Below are 19,686 nucleotides of genomic sequence, written 5' to 3'. Positions count from 1 at the left end.
CTATTAATTCTTCCACTGTTAGTGTTCATTGATTTACAGTATTTTTTACAGTTATACTAAAAAAGGACTATTATAGCAATGAGATTTTTAGTCTTAATGGCACATCACAGAAGCTTAATTTTCATTTTTGGTCTCAAATTCTTGCAGCGTTTCTAAAATAAAATTTGGCTGTTATATAAGGCAGTATGCGTCAGTAGACGGAGGCGGCCGCTGCTCCTCGACTCCTCTTCATCCTTCAGCGGGTCAGAGTCGCACCCCAATCCCCCTCAGAAGAGTGAGTCACACACACACACACACACACACACGGGGTCAGGAACCACAACAAGCCTTCATTCATTAGTCTCAAATGTATGCATTTTTTATAGCTATAAAAATATTTATCTATAAAGTTCTATATTTTTATTTAAATGTAAAATAACATTTATTTATTTTTTTGCTTATTTTTAGTTTATTTGTTTGCTTGTTTGTTTGTTTGTTTGTTTGTTTACACACATTTGGATTCAAATACAAAATAATCCAGCGATGGTTAAGCATCTAATAATAATAATCCAACAAGTGCCATCCATAAATGCTAAAAAAGAAAAATCATTATTTTTTTAAATCCAGTTTTGCATAAAAGTATTTAATGTGTGTCACGGTGAAAATTGCGTATGGTGTTAATTTTGGCTGGTCAATCACACTACTAACTAATTGTATAAATAAATAAATATTGTATTTTATTTATAAATAACTAAACATTCGAAGAAAAAAAAAATAGCCTAAATAAATAATAAAAAGATTTAAATGTAAATAAAATATATATACAAATATGTATACATTCTGCTATTTTTATGTGTGTATAATATATAAGTGTAGCTATATCAAATATTTATTTTTAATAAGAATAAAATAAAATAAAAAAGCAAAAGAAGCCAAAAAATAATTAAAATATGGTAATGATTCAGCTTGATTCTCTATATATATTCTATATATTGAATATATAGATTCAGCTTGATTATTTATATATATATATATATATATATATATATATATATATATATATATAATCATACAATCTATTCTAAACAGTCTTTTTTTCTGATGTAGTAGTTTTACGTCTCTGTAAATGTCTCCGTATAAATTAAACCATACGACGACTCTCTGACCAATCAGCGCTAGAATTTTGCCTGTCGAGCTCCAATCAAACGACAGAGTGTAGAAGAGCCCGCCTACTCTCTGGCCAATCATGTCTCCGGATCGGTTAGTACTTCTTTACATCACTGTCTCTCAGATGCAAACGCGCATAATTGAATGTCGAGAAAAACTGCACGCCCGCTTTCTAACATATTCATTTATCTTTTATTTGGCGTTTACCTTTGATTTCGTGGTGTTCACTGGAGGCTTTTTGTTCATCTCAGCCCGGGATATCAACCCAACATCACACTGTGAGTAATATTCACATTTATTCACGGACAAAATTATATATACAGTGCTTTCAATTTACATTATCGTGTGTTTTACCAATACTACAAGATACCTGTATCAAATAAATAATTATGAATATAAATGAATGGTCCGTTATCTACAGTTCAGCATCCATTGGTCCACGAGCTTCAGATATGACTTATGGCCATATAGCCTACAGATACAGATGTGGTTGATTATGTTTTGTGTTATTCAAATTACTAGCATACAAACTGACTTGCAACCAAATGCATGGTGGACCAGCACTGACTGATGAGTTTTTGGACCCCCAAATCAAAGAAGCATCTGTCCCAACTGCTTTTGTCTCTCATGAGGACCAGCAGTTGGTTTCTGTGCATTGTTTTGGACATGTTTTTTGTTTTTTTACACATACATCTGAGATTATACATACCGATGTTTTGAGTTATGGTGTATTTTAGATAGCACATTTAAAATAATAGTAATAGACATATTACATTATGATATTAATTTGGTAACACTTTATTTTAAGGTGTCTTTGTTGCACGTTACATGTTACTATTTTAATTAATTATGCGTAATTGCATGCAAATAACCCTAAACTAAACCCTAATCCTAACTATATAGTAAGTACATGTAGTTAATTAATAGTATTCAGTACTTAAATGTATACTTACACTGTAACAAGGACACCTAAAAATAAAGTGTAACCATTCATTTAAAACCCCAAAACTTTTTTTGTTGCCTAAGAAGGTCATTGGTTGAGATTCATAATAATAATATATATATATATATATAATTCAATTGTTGTCATATAATATTTGTATTACATTTTTAATATTATATATTGTTTTCATATTTACATAAAACATACATATAAAAAATTACATTTTGATTAAATAAAAAAATAAAGTCATAATATAATATGTATAACAGCATATAATATAACACATATATAACACATTAAGCCACATTAATTTAAGGATTCTTTGAACTAAGTCTCTGCCGCTGTTCTATACTGACCCTGAAAGACGGCTTTGTTCCTTTTGTTTGGATTCCGATCATAGTTTAAGGAAAAACTATCTAAACCTCTTGCCCGGGCGAGTATGAATTCTGCAAGTAAAGAAATGAGGTGTACAAAGACATGGAATTGAACCTGGTTTGATTAAAATGAAAGAAAAACAATAATAAAAATACACAAAAGGCAAGCAGAATACAGAGATCAGAGCATTTGAAAGTTTTATTAATATTTTAGACTGGGTTCCTTTCAGTGTTTTTGACATTCAGACAGCACATACAGTATAAGCCAGCGATCAGGCAGTTTGCCAAACCTTGATCTTTCATAAGAGCTCTTTAACAGAAATTGCATTTGGTTAGATGATCTTATACTGAATTGCTGAACAGCAGTCCGTTTCACATCTAACAGTTTAGAGTTAGGATGGGAATATACTGAAGTTCTCTATTTCCATATCACAAATTGCACTTAAGCCGCATTAACATCATGTGTAAAACAACCATAGGTTCAGTAGATTAGGAGTGCAACAGTAGCCATGCCCTGTGCAAAATCTGCTTTTTTATTATTTAATATAACATTATTATATATTTAATATGTACTATTTTCTATTTTGTGTACATTTTCAGTTTAAATAAGTAAATAAATAAACATTTTTATTCATAATTATTTATTATTTATTGCTGTCCTGATATTAACATATTTAATGATCTATACTGTTTGTAGTCTTTGTTCTGTTTTGTCCTAAAGTGAGCCTGCCCACTGTTCTTGACCATTAAATACCTGACACTTTTATGACCTCTTAACATCAGCGTATGCATGTCTTTTATTTTGAAAAACTCGTTTTTTTTTTTTTAATCTTTTGTTGTTAGTTTCCTCTTCATGGTTCATTCCACCTGTTTGTCATGGATTTGCTGCTCTCTTATGCTGGAATCTAACCATGAGTTTATTGGTGAGTGTGTTGTGGTTGTTTTTTTTAAAATGTATTTTCATATCCAATTTTTAGTATATATATATACATGCATATATCCCAGCCTGCATTTGCCAAAAGTGCATTCGGCATTTGCTTCTTAATCAGATTTGGAGAAATGTAGCATTATATCACTTGCTCAGCAATTAACACTCTGCAGTTAGTGAATGGGTGCCGTCAGAATGAGAGTTCAAATAGCTGATAAAAACATCAAAATAATCCACAAGAAATCCAAACTACCGCTTTAGTTCATCAATTAATGTTTTGTGAAGTTAAAAGCTGCGTTTATAAGAAACAAATCTATCTTTTTAATTTTTAAAATTAAAGTCCATAATCGATGATAGCTTAAAAGTTCATCCGCTTATGTTCTTCTCTCACATCAAAATCCACTGACACGTTTGTTTAAAACTGTTTGGGGCTGTTTTCACTTGTAAACAGTGCTGGATCTGTGCATATTTCTCTCCTGATTCAGATGAGTTGACTTTTTCACTGGAAAGAAATATTAAGGATGGGAGACTCTATCCATATTAATATTAAATAACGGCTTGAAGATAAAATCATCTGAATGATTTATTTGTTTCTCACGAACAGTGTTTTTTCACTTCACAAGATGTTAATTGATAGACTGGAGTTGTGTGGATTACTTATGGATTATTGTGATGTTTTTATCAGCTATTTGGACTCTCATTCTGACGGCACCCATTCACTTCAATGGATCCATTGCTGAGCAAGTGATGCAATGCAACAGTAAATGTCTCCAAATTTGTCCTATAATGAAACAAACTGAATTCAAGCTGATCTTGCATGGCCTGAGAGTGAATCTTCATTTTTGGGTCAACTATTCCTAGATCATTGGCTGATGCTTGTGGGTGATTTTTCGCATTAAAACAGGTTGAGCACATTGCATTGTGGGATACACTGTACCATGCAGTGCGCTCTAGAAGTATACTGTACTTTTTGGTGAATACAATAATGAAAACGGTGCAAAATGTGATCCAGTATCTAATTAAGCAAACCCTGACCCTTTGGTTAATGACTGAAGTTAATTAATCAACCAGAAGCAGATGATCTGAATAATATCAACATAATACAGCGTTACAGCAGGTGGACGTTTAGCGCGAGTCTTTGTGTTGAAGTGGCTGATGAGGTGAATTTATAGTTCCCCTCTTTTTTTTGGAGTCACGAGCCAGCTGTTAGCAAAGACAAATGAAGCGCCTCTAGCTGAATCATCACCAAGCGTGAATCATCGTTTTTTGCCTCATGGGTTGTGTGAGAGGCACTCTTTCTGAATTTTACACTGCTGTAGTTTATATTTTCTCTCAAAAACACTAAAAGTGTTAGTCTTTAGGTTTCTTGTACTAAATATGTCAAACTTTCTTCGGTCCTTATAGTGGCTGTACAAGTAATCTGACAAATTTTAGTTGTGGTTTTGTTGTTCAAGCTTGACAAGCCGTTTCCATTGAAGCAGTGATGTTTATTGAGTGCTTTACAAGAGAGAAGAAGATTTAATCCATCGCTTTAATGATCTTTCTGTCAGGCGACAGCAAATAAATGAGGTTTTTGAGAGCTGAGGGCTGAGTAAAGACGGATTACAGAAGATTTGACTCTTTAGTTTATCTACGATGTGGGAAACTGGAAATGCGTCTTTCTAGGGCTAGTTCTGTGAAGCTGCTATTTAATTAAGACTAACGTATGTGTATGACTTTGACATAAACTGGTAACTATGTGTCTTTAGGGGGGTATTGATATCTTTTTCATTGTGAGATTGGTATTGTGTGCATTTCTTTGACACTTGACGAATAAGACTCATTTGCGGCTGACCCCTTTCAGATACGAGCCCTTTAGAGTTGTAGGGACTCGGTGAACTTATTCAACAGGAACATTTTAATTTGAGTTCTCTAGAGTAGGTAAAACCACTTTTTTGACATTTGTTTTCAAGCCGGATTATAATAAGGATATGCACAAATGTACTTTCTTTTTTTTTTTCTTTTTTTTTTTAAGTAACTATGTGGTTTGCCTGCACAACTAGCTGAATAATTGATCTTTATAGAAGCCCTGTTTAATTAAGACTTTTTATTATTTTATTACTTTATATTTTTAAATATAATAAGAATTAAATTCAATGTTTATGTTTTATAAAAATGCTTTTTTTTAGCACTATAAGATTTTTTCTTCCATTTTTAAGTTTGAGTTTATCATCTTTTTTAGAAATTGATGCAATAAATAGTGTTTTTTGTCTTTAGAAAAGCTACTTTATGAATCATCAGATCACGGTGTACATACACAAGCAGATTTGTACAACAAGAAAAAGATCAAAATGTTCAGATCATTTTGTACATATTAGCCAGTAAAACTTTTTATTCAATTTCGGGGTTTTTTAAATTGTAATTAATACATTTTTTTATTTATCGCTTATTTTTAATACTTTTTATTTAAAATATTATTCATTTTATTATATTTATTTATTTAAATACTATTATTATTTAAATTATGATTATATTCTTCTTTATGTAGGCTACTGTTTATATTTTATAATTTAAATTAATTAATTTTATTTAAAAAAGAAGTTCATATTCATTTGTGTGTACATTCAAATGCCAATATTTAATTTTCGAATAATAATATATTTTCACACTCAGTCCTGTGATTGTGTTACATTTTAATTCGGAAACAAAAACAGCTTTTGTTTAATTAGACGTTGTTTAAGCAGCTTGTTTTCATCTCGTAAATGGGGCTTTGTGTGTTTTGCTCAGTTAATTTGCAGAAGTCGAACTGCAGGATACTGCTGTGTTTATTTTTAGCTTTAATTGTGAATGTTAAACAAAAGGTAGCCGTACATAACCTGAGAAGATTACACGGAGAATCGTTCAAAAATATTATTTGCATGTTTGCCGCACCAAGTCATAAATGATGTTTGCTAGGTGGGCAACCAAGACTCATTTTAGTGTTTTGTTTTGTTGTTGTAAATGTATGGCAACAATTAATAACCTCATATCCTTTCAAAACATATGAATTCCGAGTCATTTGTCTAGGTATTTTGAGTTTTGGCTGTGCTCGGATACAAGCACTTACATGCTAAATGTATGCAGATTGAGATTGAAGGTAGAGTCTTATGAGCTCGATTATTTAAAGAATTAACCAAGGGATGTTGACATATGAGAAAATGTTAATGGTCTCTGGAAATGCTTTTTTATATTTCAACAGGGCCCTGCCTCCAATACAGCTGTGTGTGTGTGTGTGTGTGTGTGTGTGTGTGTGTGTGTGTGTGTGTGTGTGAGAGAGAGAGAGATAAAGTTTCATCGTGTTGTAATGGTGGTTTAATTTTATTGTATATAATATTCTATTACTATTTTTCCCAGTTAAATGGTAATATCTGCAAAAACATTGACAGATATCCAACCATTTGTAGTCTAGACATTTTGTACATGAGCTAGTATTTTTTTCATATGATTGCAGGTTGCATTTATTTAATTTATATTTTTATTTTATTTATTTTTAACATTATACTTTTATTGTGATATTATATATTACTACAATAAAAGTCAAATGTTACAAATAAATAAAATGTCAATTTAAATATGAAATTTTAATTCTTATTTTATATTTTTACGTATATTTTATTTTATAAACACTATTTTATTTTTATTAAATTTTATTTAATTTCATTACTGTTTCATAAGAGACTGGTGGCTGTTTATTAATAGTGCTAAAACTCACTTAAACATAGCATTTGATTTAAATTTATTTAAATGCATTTTATTTAGACATTTTAATTTGTATTATGGTATCACTTTAAAATACTTTTTATTTAAATGCTTTATTTTAATTTGTATTCTTGTATTATTTTCAGATTTTAATTGAAATTAATTTACTTTTAGTTTGGTATTATTATTATTATTATTATTAAGTGTAAGTTGGCGGGTTCACCTTGAGTTTACAGCGCTGTCTTCTGGCTGCTTTTAGATGCTGTTTGATCAACACTTTTAGACTGCATCTCAGATTTGCTCCTGAATTTGATTTGAATCCATGTTTTCTATTCCTTCAAGTTTTTTATTTTTATTTTTTTTTTTTTTACATGATTTCTTAATTAAATGTATAAATTAATTAATGCAAAATATGGGAATAAACTAAAATACCAAATTTTGTTTTATTTTAATTTTCATATTTTGTATTACTTTATTATATTGATTTTTTAACATTTGCTTTTTTCCCCCCATAATTTATAAATTAAATGCATAAATAGGATCATTATTAAATAAAGGAATGGAAAATATGCGATGAAACTAAAATATACAAATGTGATGTTATATGTTAGTTTATTTACGTATTTTGTATTACTTTGTATTGTTTTCATTTTTTAAATATTTGTTGTTTTTTTAATGTATACATTAAATGCTTAAATGGGATAATATAAATAAGAGAATGCAATACATGGGAATAAGCTAAAATACTTGCTGTGATTACTTAAATGTTTTTTTATTATTATTGTATAGCTTATATAAATAGTATGTTTTATTATATTCATTTAGCATCTTTTTTTTCTTAGAATTATTATTTTTTGAACAATTGCATGTTTGGTCCTTTATAAGATCTGTCATGCAGTGAAGATGTTTAACAGCTGACTGATCTGATTGTCTTGTGTCTGCTGTAAATATGAAAATGCTGATATATTCTTTTGTTACAGGTCTCAACTCTCGCTGTAAGGCTTGTAAAGAAAAGGAGGCTAAACATACAGGTGGGTTTCACATATATAGCTTCATTTGCAAGTGTATACAGGTACATCTCAAAAAATTTGAATATCGAGAAAAAGTTAATTTTTTTCTTGTAACTTATTTCAAAAAGTAAACCTTTCACATATTTTAGATTCATTACATGTAAAGTAAAACATTTAAAAAGTTTTTTTGTTTTAATTCTGATGATTAGAGCTTACAGCTCATGAAAGTCAAAAATCTCAAAATATTAGAATATTTACATTTGAACTTCAATTAATGACCATCCCTACAGTATAAATTCCGGGTATCTCTTGTTCTTTGAAACCACAATAATGGGGAAGACTGCTGACTTGGCAATGATCCAGAAGACGATCTTTGACGCCCTCCACAAAGAGGGTAAGACACAGAGGGTTATTACTGAAAGGTGTGGCCGTTTACAGAGTGCTGTATCAAAGCATATTAAATGCAAAGTTGACTTGAAGGAAGAATTTGGGTAGGAAAAGGTGCACAAGCAACAGGGATGACCGCAAGCTTGAGAATACTGTCAAGCAAAGCTGATTCAAACACTTGGGAGAGCTTCACAAGGAGCGGACTGAAGCTGGAGTCAGTGCATCAAGAGTCTCCACGCTCAGACGTCTTCAGGAAAAGGGCTACCAAGCCACTTCTGAACCAGAGACAACGTCAGAAGGGTCTTACCTGGGCTGTGGAGAAAAAGAACTGGACTGTTGCCCAGTGGTCCAAAGTCCTCTTTTCAGATGAAAGTAAATTTTGCATTTCATTTGGAAATCAAGGTCCCAGAGTCTGGAGGAAGAGTGGAGAGGCACAGAATCCATGTTGCTTGAAGTCCAGTGTGAAGTTTCCACAGTCAGTGATGATTTGGGCTGCCATGTCATCTGCTGCTGTTGGTCCACTGTGTTTTCTGAAGTCCACAGTCAACGCAGCCATCTACCAGGAAATTTTAGAGCACTTCATGCTTCCTTCTGCTGCCAAGCTTTATGGAGATGCTGATCTCATTTTCCAGCAGGACTGGGCACCTGCCCACACTGTCAAAGGTACCAAAAGCTGGTTCAATGACTATGGTGTTACTGTGTTTGATTGGCCAGCAAACTCGCCTGACCTCTCATCTTCCTCTTGGGTATTGTCAAGAGGAAGATGAGAGACACCAGACCCAACAATGCAGATGACCTGAAGGCCGCTATCAAATCAATCTGGGCTTCCATTACACCTGAGCAGTGCCACAGGATGATTGCCTCCATGCCACGCCGCATTGATGCAGTAATTCTTGCAAAAGGAGGCCCAACCAAGTACTGAGTGCATAGAAATGAACATACTTTTCAGAAGCCTGACATTTCTGTTTAAAATATCCTTTTTTTATTGATCTTATGTAATATTCAAATTTTCTGAGACACTGAATTTTGGGTTTTCATTATCTGTAAGCCATAATCATCAAAATTTCAAGAAATAAAAGGCTTGAAATATTTCACTCTATGTGTAATGAATCTATATAATATATGGGGTTCATGTTCTGAAATGAGTGACAAAAAACATTGACCTTCATGATATTCTAATTTTTTGAGATGCACCTGTAGTAATCTGCTGCTCTGATAAGCATTTGTTGGCGAATTGGTTGATGGGACAGTAATTGTGGTGTGGTTATATTGAATGTCCACCAGAGGGAGGCCGAGGTTTGCTAGTCACAGTTTGAATGTACTCTCGACTTCACCTCTTGCTCTCCTTTTGCCTCAAAATGTATCTGTGGGTGAAGTTTTTAATGCTCTCTGTTTGCATGTACACATCAGAAACTGAATTATGTAACCGTAATTGCAAGGACCTTCAGAATTTAGTATAAGAACACTTTTTTGTGTTTGAGCTTTCAGGAGTGAATTATGAGACTGAAGCCTTGTGTGATTGTGAGGTGAAGTAAGTGTGTGTGTGTGTGTGTGTGTGTGTGTGTGTGTGTGTGTGAGACAAAGGAGGTCGCTATGTACTGCCTAATTAAAAGGTTAATTACTTGTTCACTCAAACATAATTTTTGGTCACATACAATGGTTTGTAACTTTATATAAAAGTTTATATTTTGTCATAAAATGTATAAATTCAATACATTTTTGTTGAATTAAAATTATTTAAAATTAGTTCATTTAAAATTTGTTAAAATATTTATTTACATTTTAATTTAACAAAAAATATTTTAACTTAAACATTAAATACATTTAATTTGAATGTGTTTAATGTTAATTTAAGTGTATTTAATTGTATGCAATGAAAAGCGGTAGCGAATTCATTTTTATTAATTTTATAATAAATTTCATTAAAATAAATGCAATTGTAGTTTAATTAAAATGTAAATAATTAAATATTTACTAGTTACATTTTGATTTAATTAAATAGTTCATTTAAATTCATTTATTTTTAATTTAAATGTATTTAATTTTAATGAACGTATTTCTATTGATATAATAGAAATACATATTATATATTCTAATATATAAAAATAAATATATATTCTATTTATATTTTAATATAATGAAACTTTAAATTTAATTAATGTATTTTTAAATGAATTTTGTTTATATTTAATTTTATTACAATGAGGATTTTAATTTATTTAAATACAATTTTATTTCAGTTGATTTTTAAAAAGTAACTAACTCAAAAGAGATCTGCATGTTCACTGAAAAAAATTATACTAAATTTTTTTAAAGTTAAATTGAGTACAATTAAATACAATTGTTACATAATTTAAATGGAATTAATAAAGGTAACTATTAATAATAAGAATAGTGTTTAGAATGTAAGTATATATAAATATTAATTTAAAAATAAATTAATGTTTAATCTTACTTTGAGAATTTTAATTGATTTAAATGACATGTAATTAACTTGATTTAAATGTAGTAAAAAGGTGACTATTAATAAGAATTGGCAAACAATAGGTATTAGAGTTCAGTTGTGTGTTGATAACTAAATTAAATGATGTTCTGTAAGCATTTGACTAAAGAAAAAGCAGAAAGCTGGTTTCAGACGAGTGAGACGTCAGTAACATGAGGGAGTGAGCAGGAGAGTTCACAGCACGTTACATCCCACCGTCAGCCCTCCCTCTCGTTCCCTCCGTCTCACCCTCACTCCTGTCGAAGTTGACTTCAGAGACAGGGATTGTGTTTACGGTGAGCGTGCGGCGGTATGGCTCAGAGTCAGAGCTGCTCTCAAAGCATGGGCGCGTATTACTGCCTCGTTCGCAGGAGGTTCAAGAGAAGACGCAAAAAACGATCCGAACGCAAAGGTAAACCATTTTTCTGTCCACATTAAATCTAAATCACTTAGAGTCGCTCTGGATCAAAGTTTACATAAATGTTCAAACGTTTGTGTAAACATTTAATCGCAAATGTTTGTGTAAACATTTGCCTTTTTGTTTGACACGTTTTTCTAATTTTGATTTGTTCGTTTAATTGTTGAACTACATAAAACTGCAATCTACTAAAATCCTCTAAATGATTTATTGATTTTTTGAGAAGATTTATCTTCTGTTTGCCCAAATTGTGTGGTAGTATTGCTTTTATTTGTGATTTATCAACACCAATATGTAGTTAATCAAGGTTTACAATCTTGGAAAAACCTGAAAATGTTTCGGACCTTTGAAAGGGTGGAACAGTAATTCTATAGAAATCATATCATCTTAAATTGAGTTTTGTTAATAATGCGCAGCAAACATAACATTTAGAGTTGAGTGTACTTGATTTCTAACAACGCAAATAAAACTTGGTTCCAACTGCCATGGAAGTTTTTATTAAATTGAAATTTCTATTAAATGAAAATAAAATAATTTTAATAAATTTTCCCATATGTAAAATATTTATTTAAATTTTAATTTAACTTAAATGTTTAATGTTAATTTAAATATATTTAATTTTATGTAATTATTTATTTGATTTGTTTTATTTTATAATAAAATTAATAAAATGCTGTTTTTAATTTGAATTAAAATGTTTCAAATAATAAAATGTTTATTATTTACCTTTTGATTTAATAAAAAATATATTTCATGTAAATGTATTTAATTGTATTTATTGAATTTATTTTATAATTTATAATAAATTAATAAAAAAGTATTTAATTGAATTAATACATTGTATTTACACTTTAGTAATTATAATAAAATATTTAATGAATTGAATTCAGATTAATGTAATTTTTAATGGATTGTATTTATATTTACTCATATTTCAATGAGAAGTTGAATTAAATTCTATTTAAACTGAATTAAAAGTGATTAATAATAATATAAATTGATGAATAACAGATATTAGTCTTAAATTGCATGTTGATAATGTAAGGTGTTATACAATTTTTATTTAATTTAAATGTATATAATTATGTATTTAATGAAATGTTTTTTTAATTAAATCTTATTTTTACTTTTTTAAATTTAAATTAAATTGAATTTTATTTAATTTGATTTAAAAAAAATATATAGACAGACATATAATTAATATTTTTTATATATATTTGAATAAAATGAAATTAAATTCGAAATGCCTTTTATGTATATATTTTATTATTAATTAAATAAAAAAAGCTCTTTGATAATCTAATGGAATGAAAAATTGGAAATTCTAATGGAAAAGCCTTGGAAATCCATTGGACAAGAATTGTTTGAAGTTCAGAAAGCTGTTGTTGCTGTCAGTGACAATATAGCGTCTCAGACTGGCGTTGCTGCCCTCCTACATACTGTACTAGTTCTTACATTATTTCTGTCAGCCATTATTTTGGTGTAGGTCTCGAGGTTCGTAAAGGCTCGTCCTGTTTCTCTCTCTTCGAGTGTGTGGTGTCGGTGCTGAAGGCAGCAGATAGCAGGTTCAATTCAGAGAGCTCCTCATGTGTGAAGTTTAATCCGTCTCATTAGAACAGCCACTTCACGCCGCTAATCTCTCACCATGGTTACGCTGCCAATCCAGTCCAGCAACGACGAGCAATTGAGTTAGTGTTCAGATAACAGATTTTATCAGTCACTTGTTTAGTGAACAGATAACCTTTTAATTCCCCGTCACTTCAGCAGATTCGTGATGCTCTGAAGGACGCACGGCTTCCCTGCTAATTTGTAGCTCACAGTCTCTTTAAGATTCCTGGATGGAGGAGATCTTGATAAGCAACTGTTTAAATATAATACAAACCTTCCCTCTTGGTATGATCTTGCCTTTGTTCCCATAATCTCCTTTATAATGGCCAACCTCTGTGGTTGAGTAATTCATTTTGCAGCTTTCTAGTTGATAAAGTGTTATTAAAGGGTTAGTTCACCCCAAAATGAAAATTATTTCTTTAAGCAGTATTAATAATATTATAATAAATGTACATATAAAAATATATAATAATGTATGATACCATTTTTAATAATAATATAATTATAAATATAAAAATAACAACTATATATTTTAGTATTAGTATTATTAAATATTAATATTTATTAGTAGTATTTTATTAATGATTTATAATAATAATAAATAATATATCATTATAAATCATTCATATTTATTATTATATTTTATATTATTATATTTATATTATGTATCTCATTTATTTGATTTTAGATTAAGTGAACCAATCTTAACAATTCTGTTAATTATTAATTTAATAGAGAATAAACCCTGCTGATGACAAAAATATGGGAATTTCATATTTCAGTAATAACTTCTTAGTTTATTAGATTTTTTCTTTGTTCTAAAGGCTAATTGAATTGATGAGTGTAATGCTATAGTATTTGAAATATTATATTTATTGTATATAGTAATATATTTAGATATTGCATTTAGTCTATATTACATTCTAATTATAAACATATATTAAAATTGTATATATGCATGTGTTTTCTGAAAAACAAAATTCAAAACAGTTTTATATATATTATTACATCTATATTAGCAAATTATAATATATATATATATATATATATATATATATATATATATATATACACACACACACACATCTTTACTAAAACTGTTATGAATATTTTGTTCAGAAAACACAGCTTATTTATTATGTATTTATTTCTTTCTTTTTTTCAGTTGACTGCTGTCTAGGAATAATTCTGCAGTGGTAAATAATCCCCAAGCAAGGATTAGAAACCTTCTGGCATCAGATGGTTGAAAATATACATAGAAAAATGCAGAGTTATTTCCTTATGGATGCCTGCTTGAAAATATTGAATTTTGAACAGAAATGGTGCACATCAAATTAGATAAACATGGTTACTTAAGCGTTTCTACACCCTGTGCTGTCGTCTCTCATGCTCAAACATGGAGATAAAAAAAACCCATTTCCTCCAGACCAAGTGTAGTGGAGTGAAGTCCTGAGGGACGGACTGTGAGTTTAATCTACTGGAGGGGGGGGAATAAATTCAGCATTAGCTCAAGCGCTTCAGGTTTGACCAGCCGAAACCGAGACCGTGTCCAACCCACCTGTCTCCTCCTCTCACTCTCTCACTCTCACTCGCTCTCCCTCGTTTTTTCCTTCTGATGGAGTCGGCGATAGACCCGTCTCTCTGGCATGTGGTCTGGTCTGGAGCTTTGCTGATAAAGTGTGTTATCTGTCGCACCTGTTCTCACCTGTAACATCAGTGGCACCAGTGTTTGCTCCTTCATGTGTTAGGAATAATGGCTGCTTTTCACATTTTTAAAAGTTTGCTTCTAGTACAAACAAAAATAAAAAGTTGTGTTGCTTACTCGCCCTCATGTCGCTCCAAACCTGCATGACTGACTTTCTTTTGGAGAACCTTAAAGAAGATCATTTGAACAATGTTTTATGTTTTTATCCATATAATGGAAGTCAGTGGGGTCCAAAACAGCATAACATTGAACCCCATTGACTTCCATTGTATGGGGGGTGGGGGTGGGGGGGGGGGACTGACACATTTAGTAAAAAATTTCTGACATGTTCCACACAAAGTCATGCAGATTTGGAATGACACAAGTAAACGATTTTGTCTTCTTTTTATTTATTTATTTTTCAATCTTGGTCGAATTTTAGACTCAACATAAACTCAATAGTAAAAGATGCAACTGCCTTCTTTCATAGTATGTCCGAGTCCATTTTTCTAGCTCTCTCTATCACACTGCTTGTGTGTGTGTGTGTGTGTTTCAGTTCATGTGTGTTAAATGATGAAATCGTTTGATTGGCTTTGCGAATTGACATGCAGCCCTGCCGCTGCCCGCCGAGTCCCTATGGAGTCGACACTAAACGAATGCTGTCATAAAAATTTTACAGGTCCTGTGGTGAAGACATGGCGGTAGTGGCAGCTGCTAATTATCTGAAAGATGGCGAGCTTTATTTGATCAACTCTTATGCTAAAACCTGTGACTGGCTGTTAGCATTGTGCGCTCTAAGGATTCGTAGAGACCATGACACATTCGCAAAGCTGGGCTCACAAATAAAGCAGAACTACTTGTTGTATATATGTAATAACTAATATTATGACATTTAAATTGGATGTAATGGTCTATCACTGATATGTGTATATATATATATTTTCCCCCCACAGGGATCATCAGCAAGACAATGAATGAAGGTAGGCAGAATATCTTGTGTGTTTATTAAAAATGTTATGTTAGTTGAGTTTAATGTGTTTTAAACCTGTAAAAGTAAATCCTTTCAAAATGTTTATTAGTGCTGTCAAGCGATGAATCATAAGTTTTTATTTGCATAATATATATGTGTGTATTGTGTATATTTATGTATATATAAATACACACACATGCATGTATATATTTAAGAAAAATTTTATGTTTATATATTAAATATATGTAAATATTTTCAAAATATATATTTGTATATACATAATAAATATACACAGTACACACACATATATTATGTAAACAAAAACCTTTATTTTGGATACGATTAATCATTTGACAACACTAATTTTTATGCATTTTATTGTTTAAAAAAGCTCTGGCCATAAAACTGCTCTTTAAAAATGAAACAAAACCCTTTTCTAAGACTTCAAAATGTCTACAAATTTTCAGTCACTTCTGTGGAAACTTGTAATTTTAGTCTCACTAGTGTGACCAAATGTAAAAGAAATTATTGTTTTCAAACAGGTTTTTTTAACACTATCATTGTCTGTTATTGGTCAGTCCAACAGAAAGCCACGCCCCAAGCTCACACCATTGGTTGAGACCCTGTTGGACAGATCAAGAATAGTTCACCCAAAAATGAAAATTCTGTCATTAATTACTCACTCTCATGTCATTCCAAACCCATAAGACTTTAATTCATCTTCAGAACACAAATTAAGATATTTTTGATGAAATATGAGAGCACAAACCCTGCATAGACAGCAACACTACTGAAATGTTCAAGGCCCAGAAGGGTAGTGAAGACATCGTTAAAATAGTCCATGCGTTGTGGTACTGTCGTGAGTGTGCGTCAAAGACTGACACGGAAGAGAAAAAATAGTTGAAGTCGTTATTTTTGTTTTCTTTGCACACAAAAATTATTCTTGTAGCTTCATTACGGTTGAACCACTGATGTCCTTACTACGTTTCTGGGCCTTGAATGTATCTTTATGCAGGGTCACAAAGCTCTCGGATTTCATCAAAAATATCAAAAATAATGACAGAATTTTCATTTTTGGGTGAACTATCCCTTTAAAACAGAGCAATGTTTGGGGTAGGATGACTGCAAGGATGAGTTTGCATTTCTGTTCGGCGACAGCCCTGTTAGTTGCGCTTACCTTTAATCCAAGAAAACATGTAGTACTTGTGGATTGTAATACCTTATAGGCTGACACCGAAAGATTGTTTCTTTACTTTTGCTGACGCTTGGAGAGAATCAGGCCAAATGTCTTTTTCTATCTACACAGCACTCGCCCCCCAACACACACACCTTTTTCTGTCCAGATCACTTTCTGCATTTCTTCAGCTCTCCCTTTGGTCTCTCTCACTCCAGTAGTTTCCTGATGAGCTGGAGGGTCGTAGAGCTGAGCTATTGCTCGCGTTCAGGCTGCGTCTTATGATCGTACATCTACCCTTCACTCAGAAAGACCCGCTGTGCATTCTAAGCCGTCTGCTCTCCGTGGTCCTGAATTCATCTTTCTTAGCTCGCAGCTCTCCATGGTGCTGAACAAGAGTGGCATTTAATGCACCGTCCCGTGCTGTTTTAAAGCACCAAATGCAGTTTCCAACATGCTAACAGTGTCTGTGATGTCATTTCATTTTCACAAGGTTTGTCATGGCTAACCCTTCTTTTATGGTGTTTTACCGTCGTCAACATCAATCTGTGATCGCATCAACGAGCAGGTGCACTTATCTCTGAGTGAAATGTGGACAGATTTCGCATTCAGAATATGTGATTTTATCCAGCTCCCGACACCTTATTTTCCAGTTCTTGCATTCATAATGGTTTCTAAGAGGGAAGGTACTTTGATTTTGTGTTTGTTCACCTAAGACATTTTCTCAGTCCGGCATCAAATGGGACTTTTCGGAAAGATTGAAAAGTTGAGATGACAGGAAATAAAATGGTGTTTATGTCTAGAACGTCAGTATATCGGCTTTAAAAAGCTTCTGTTGAAGTGCCTGCGCACGTCACTCGCTTTAATAGCTTTCGTGATTTATCGAGCTTCTCGGGTTTGTTTATCACGGAGTCTCTTATCAACTCTGTATCCACTTCACTCAGCCCCTTCAAAGTCTCGTCTTGACAGCCGTGTCCTCGTTCAAGCCTATCTGTATAGAAGCTTCCATATCTCCCTGCCTTTGGATTCAGTTATTTTGTTTCTGCCAATATTGGTTTCAAAATATTTCGTAAATGTTGCTACAGAGGTGTGGCAAAGCATGAGAATGAATGATTGTAAAATGTGACCCTGGCTGGACCACAAAACCAGTCTTAAGTCGCTGGGGCATATTTTTAGCAATAGCCAAAAATACATTGTAAGGGTCAAAATTATCCATTTTTCTAAATCATCAGGATATTAAGTATTGTTCCATGAAGATATTTAGTGAATTTTCTACCGTGTATATATATCAAAACTTAATTTTTGATTTGTAATATGCATAGCTAAGAACTTCATTTGGACAACTTTGAAGGGGATTTTCTCAGTATTTAGATTTTTTTGCACCCTCAGATTCCAGATTTTCAAATAGTTGTATCTCGGCAAAATATTGTCCAATACTAACAAACCATACATCAATGGAAAGCTTATTTATTCAGCCTTGAAATGATGTAGAAATCTCAATTTTGAAAAATGTACCTATATGACTGGTTTTGTGGTCCGTGGTCACAAATATCTTTTGCTAGTCATCTTTCCTTTTTGATGTCGTTTCAAACTGGCATGACCTCAGTTTTTAAGTATTTTAAAGTATTGGATCCAATAAACAGAACTGCTCCTCCTCAACAGACGTTTAATTCCTCCAAAGTTTTTTCTGTTCACACTCGGGCTGAGGCTTGAATGCTAAAAGTGACTGTTTTCTCAAAGCGTGCTCTGCCTGTCTCTTTCACTGATTCATTAGGGGAATGTTAGCATTTAATTGGGCAATAATTGCACCTGCACATTAGTTGTCTCCCATCATTAAAGCTGGTTAATTAGCCTCATTAAGGGAGCAGGCGAAGGGTGTAAGTGGGAACAGATGACTTCAATAAGCAGAAATCATGATTGGAGAGGAATTTTAAATGTCCTTCCCTTGGTTTCTCTGCAATAGGAGCCGGTGGGCGGCCCAGGGGGCAGCAGAAGTTCTGCAGTCTGGATTTGGATGAAGAAAAACACTTGAGTGAGCATTTTGTCTTTTTCCATATCTACCTCCATCTCTTTGGAAATTCAACAAAAGATGTTTCAGTTTTAACAATGTTCTGATTTTTGCATTATTAAAATTATTTGAAAGTGGAAGATTGGAAGACTTATCCTCACAACCTAGTCAAATATTCCTCTCTGTTTAACTCTAATCCTAAATTCAGGGCAGATGAAAAGATTTCAATGGTTTAAGGAAGTACGTTTGACCTCCTGAGGGAAATCCATACTCCATCTTTATTGTTTTTTTTTTTTTTTGTCTATTAGGTATAACGCTAAGCCATTTTTACAAGCAGTTCCTTACTTCCTTAGCAAATTCTCCATATGCATTGTTTTGTTGCTGATGTGCATAGCCTGTATACTCCAAAAACTGCAGTGTTGCATTGTTATTAGCAGCGTCATTGTCATTTTTTGCCAGTTAAGTGATATAGATTATTAAAAAAGAGGGTACCTGACAGCTCTAAAATAATCAGAGAATCTGCAACAGAATAGCAGATGTACACATATAGTGACAGCCCTTGAATTCTGCGCTCTCCTGCTTTTTTCCACCCTATCAGTGAGATCCTGCTACATGTTTTCCACTTGATTGTTGCCTTTGTGCCAGTGCACAATCCACAGTATCCTCAGAGTCTATAGGGGGCATGGTCAGGAAGTTAACACCGTGCCCAGGAGGACAATTTGTAGACAGGCAGTGCAGAGGAAAAGTACAGGTTTTTGACAACTCTGAAATTGGAGTGTGATGATTCAGTCTGGTGAGGATTATAAACTCACACTCCAACCTGTGTGAAGATTTGAA

General features: G+C 32.3%; 1 protein-coding gene across 2 annotated transcripts in view; it reads left to right on the top strand.

The window, feature by feature from the left end:
* The first annotated feature begins 1,253 nt into the window (after positions 1-1,253).
* LOC306867179 (double-stranded RNA-specific editase 1-like) overlaps positions 1,254-19,686 on the top strand; it is a 28,703-nt gene continuing 10,270 nt past the window's right edge. Inside the window, exons 1-5 of one of the 2 annotated variants that reach the window (XM_079412755.1) lie at positions 1,254-1,424; positions 3,307-3,386; positions 8,089-8,139; positions 15,651-15,677; positions 18,805-18,873. In XM_079412755.1, the coding sequence (XP_079268881.1) occupies positions 3,317-3,386; positions 8,089-8,139; positions 15,651-15,677; positions 18,805-18,873 (217 nt within the window). In that variant the 5' untranslated portion in view covers positions 1,254-1,424; positions 3,307-3,316. The remainder of the gene's footprint in view (positions 1,425-3,306; positions 3,387-8,088; positions 8,140-15,650; positions 15,678-18,804; positions 18,874-19,686) is intronic. The other variant, XM_079412754.1, reaches the window with a different exon arrangement.

This window comes from Barbus barbus (assembly GCF_936440315.1).
Source record: "Barbus barbus genome assembly, chromosome: 49".
Taxonomy (NCBI): Eukaryota; Metazoa; Chordata; class Actinopteri; order Cypriniformes; family Cyprinidae; genus Barbus; species Barbus barbus.
The sequence above is the reverse complement of the archived record's forward strand: the minus strand, read 5'-3'. Positions and strand labels throughout refer to the sequence as shown.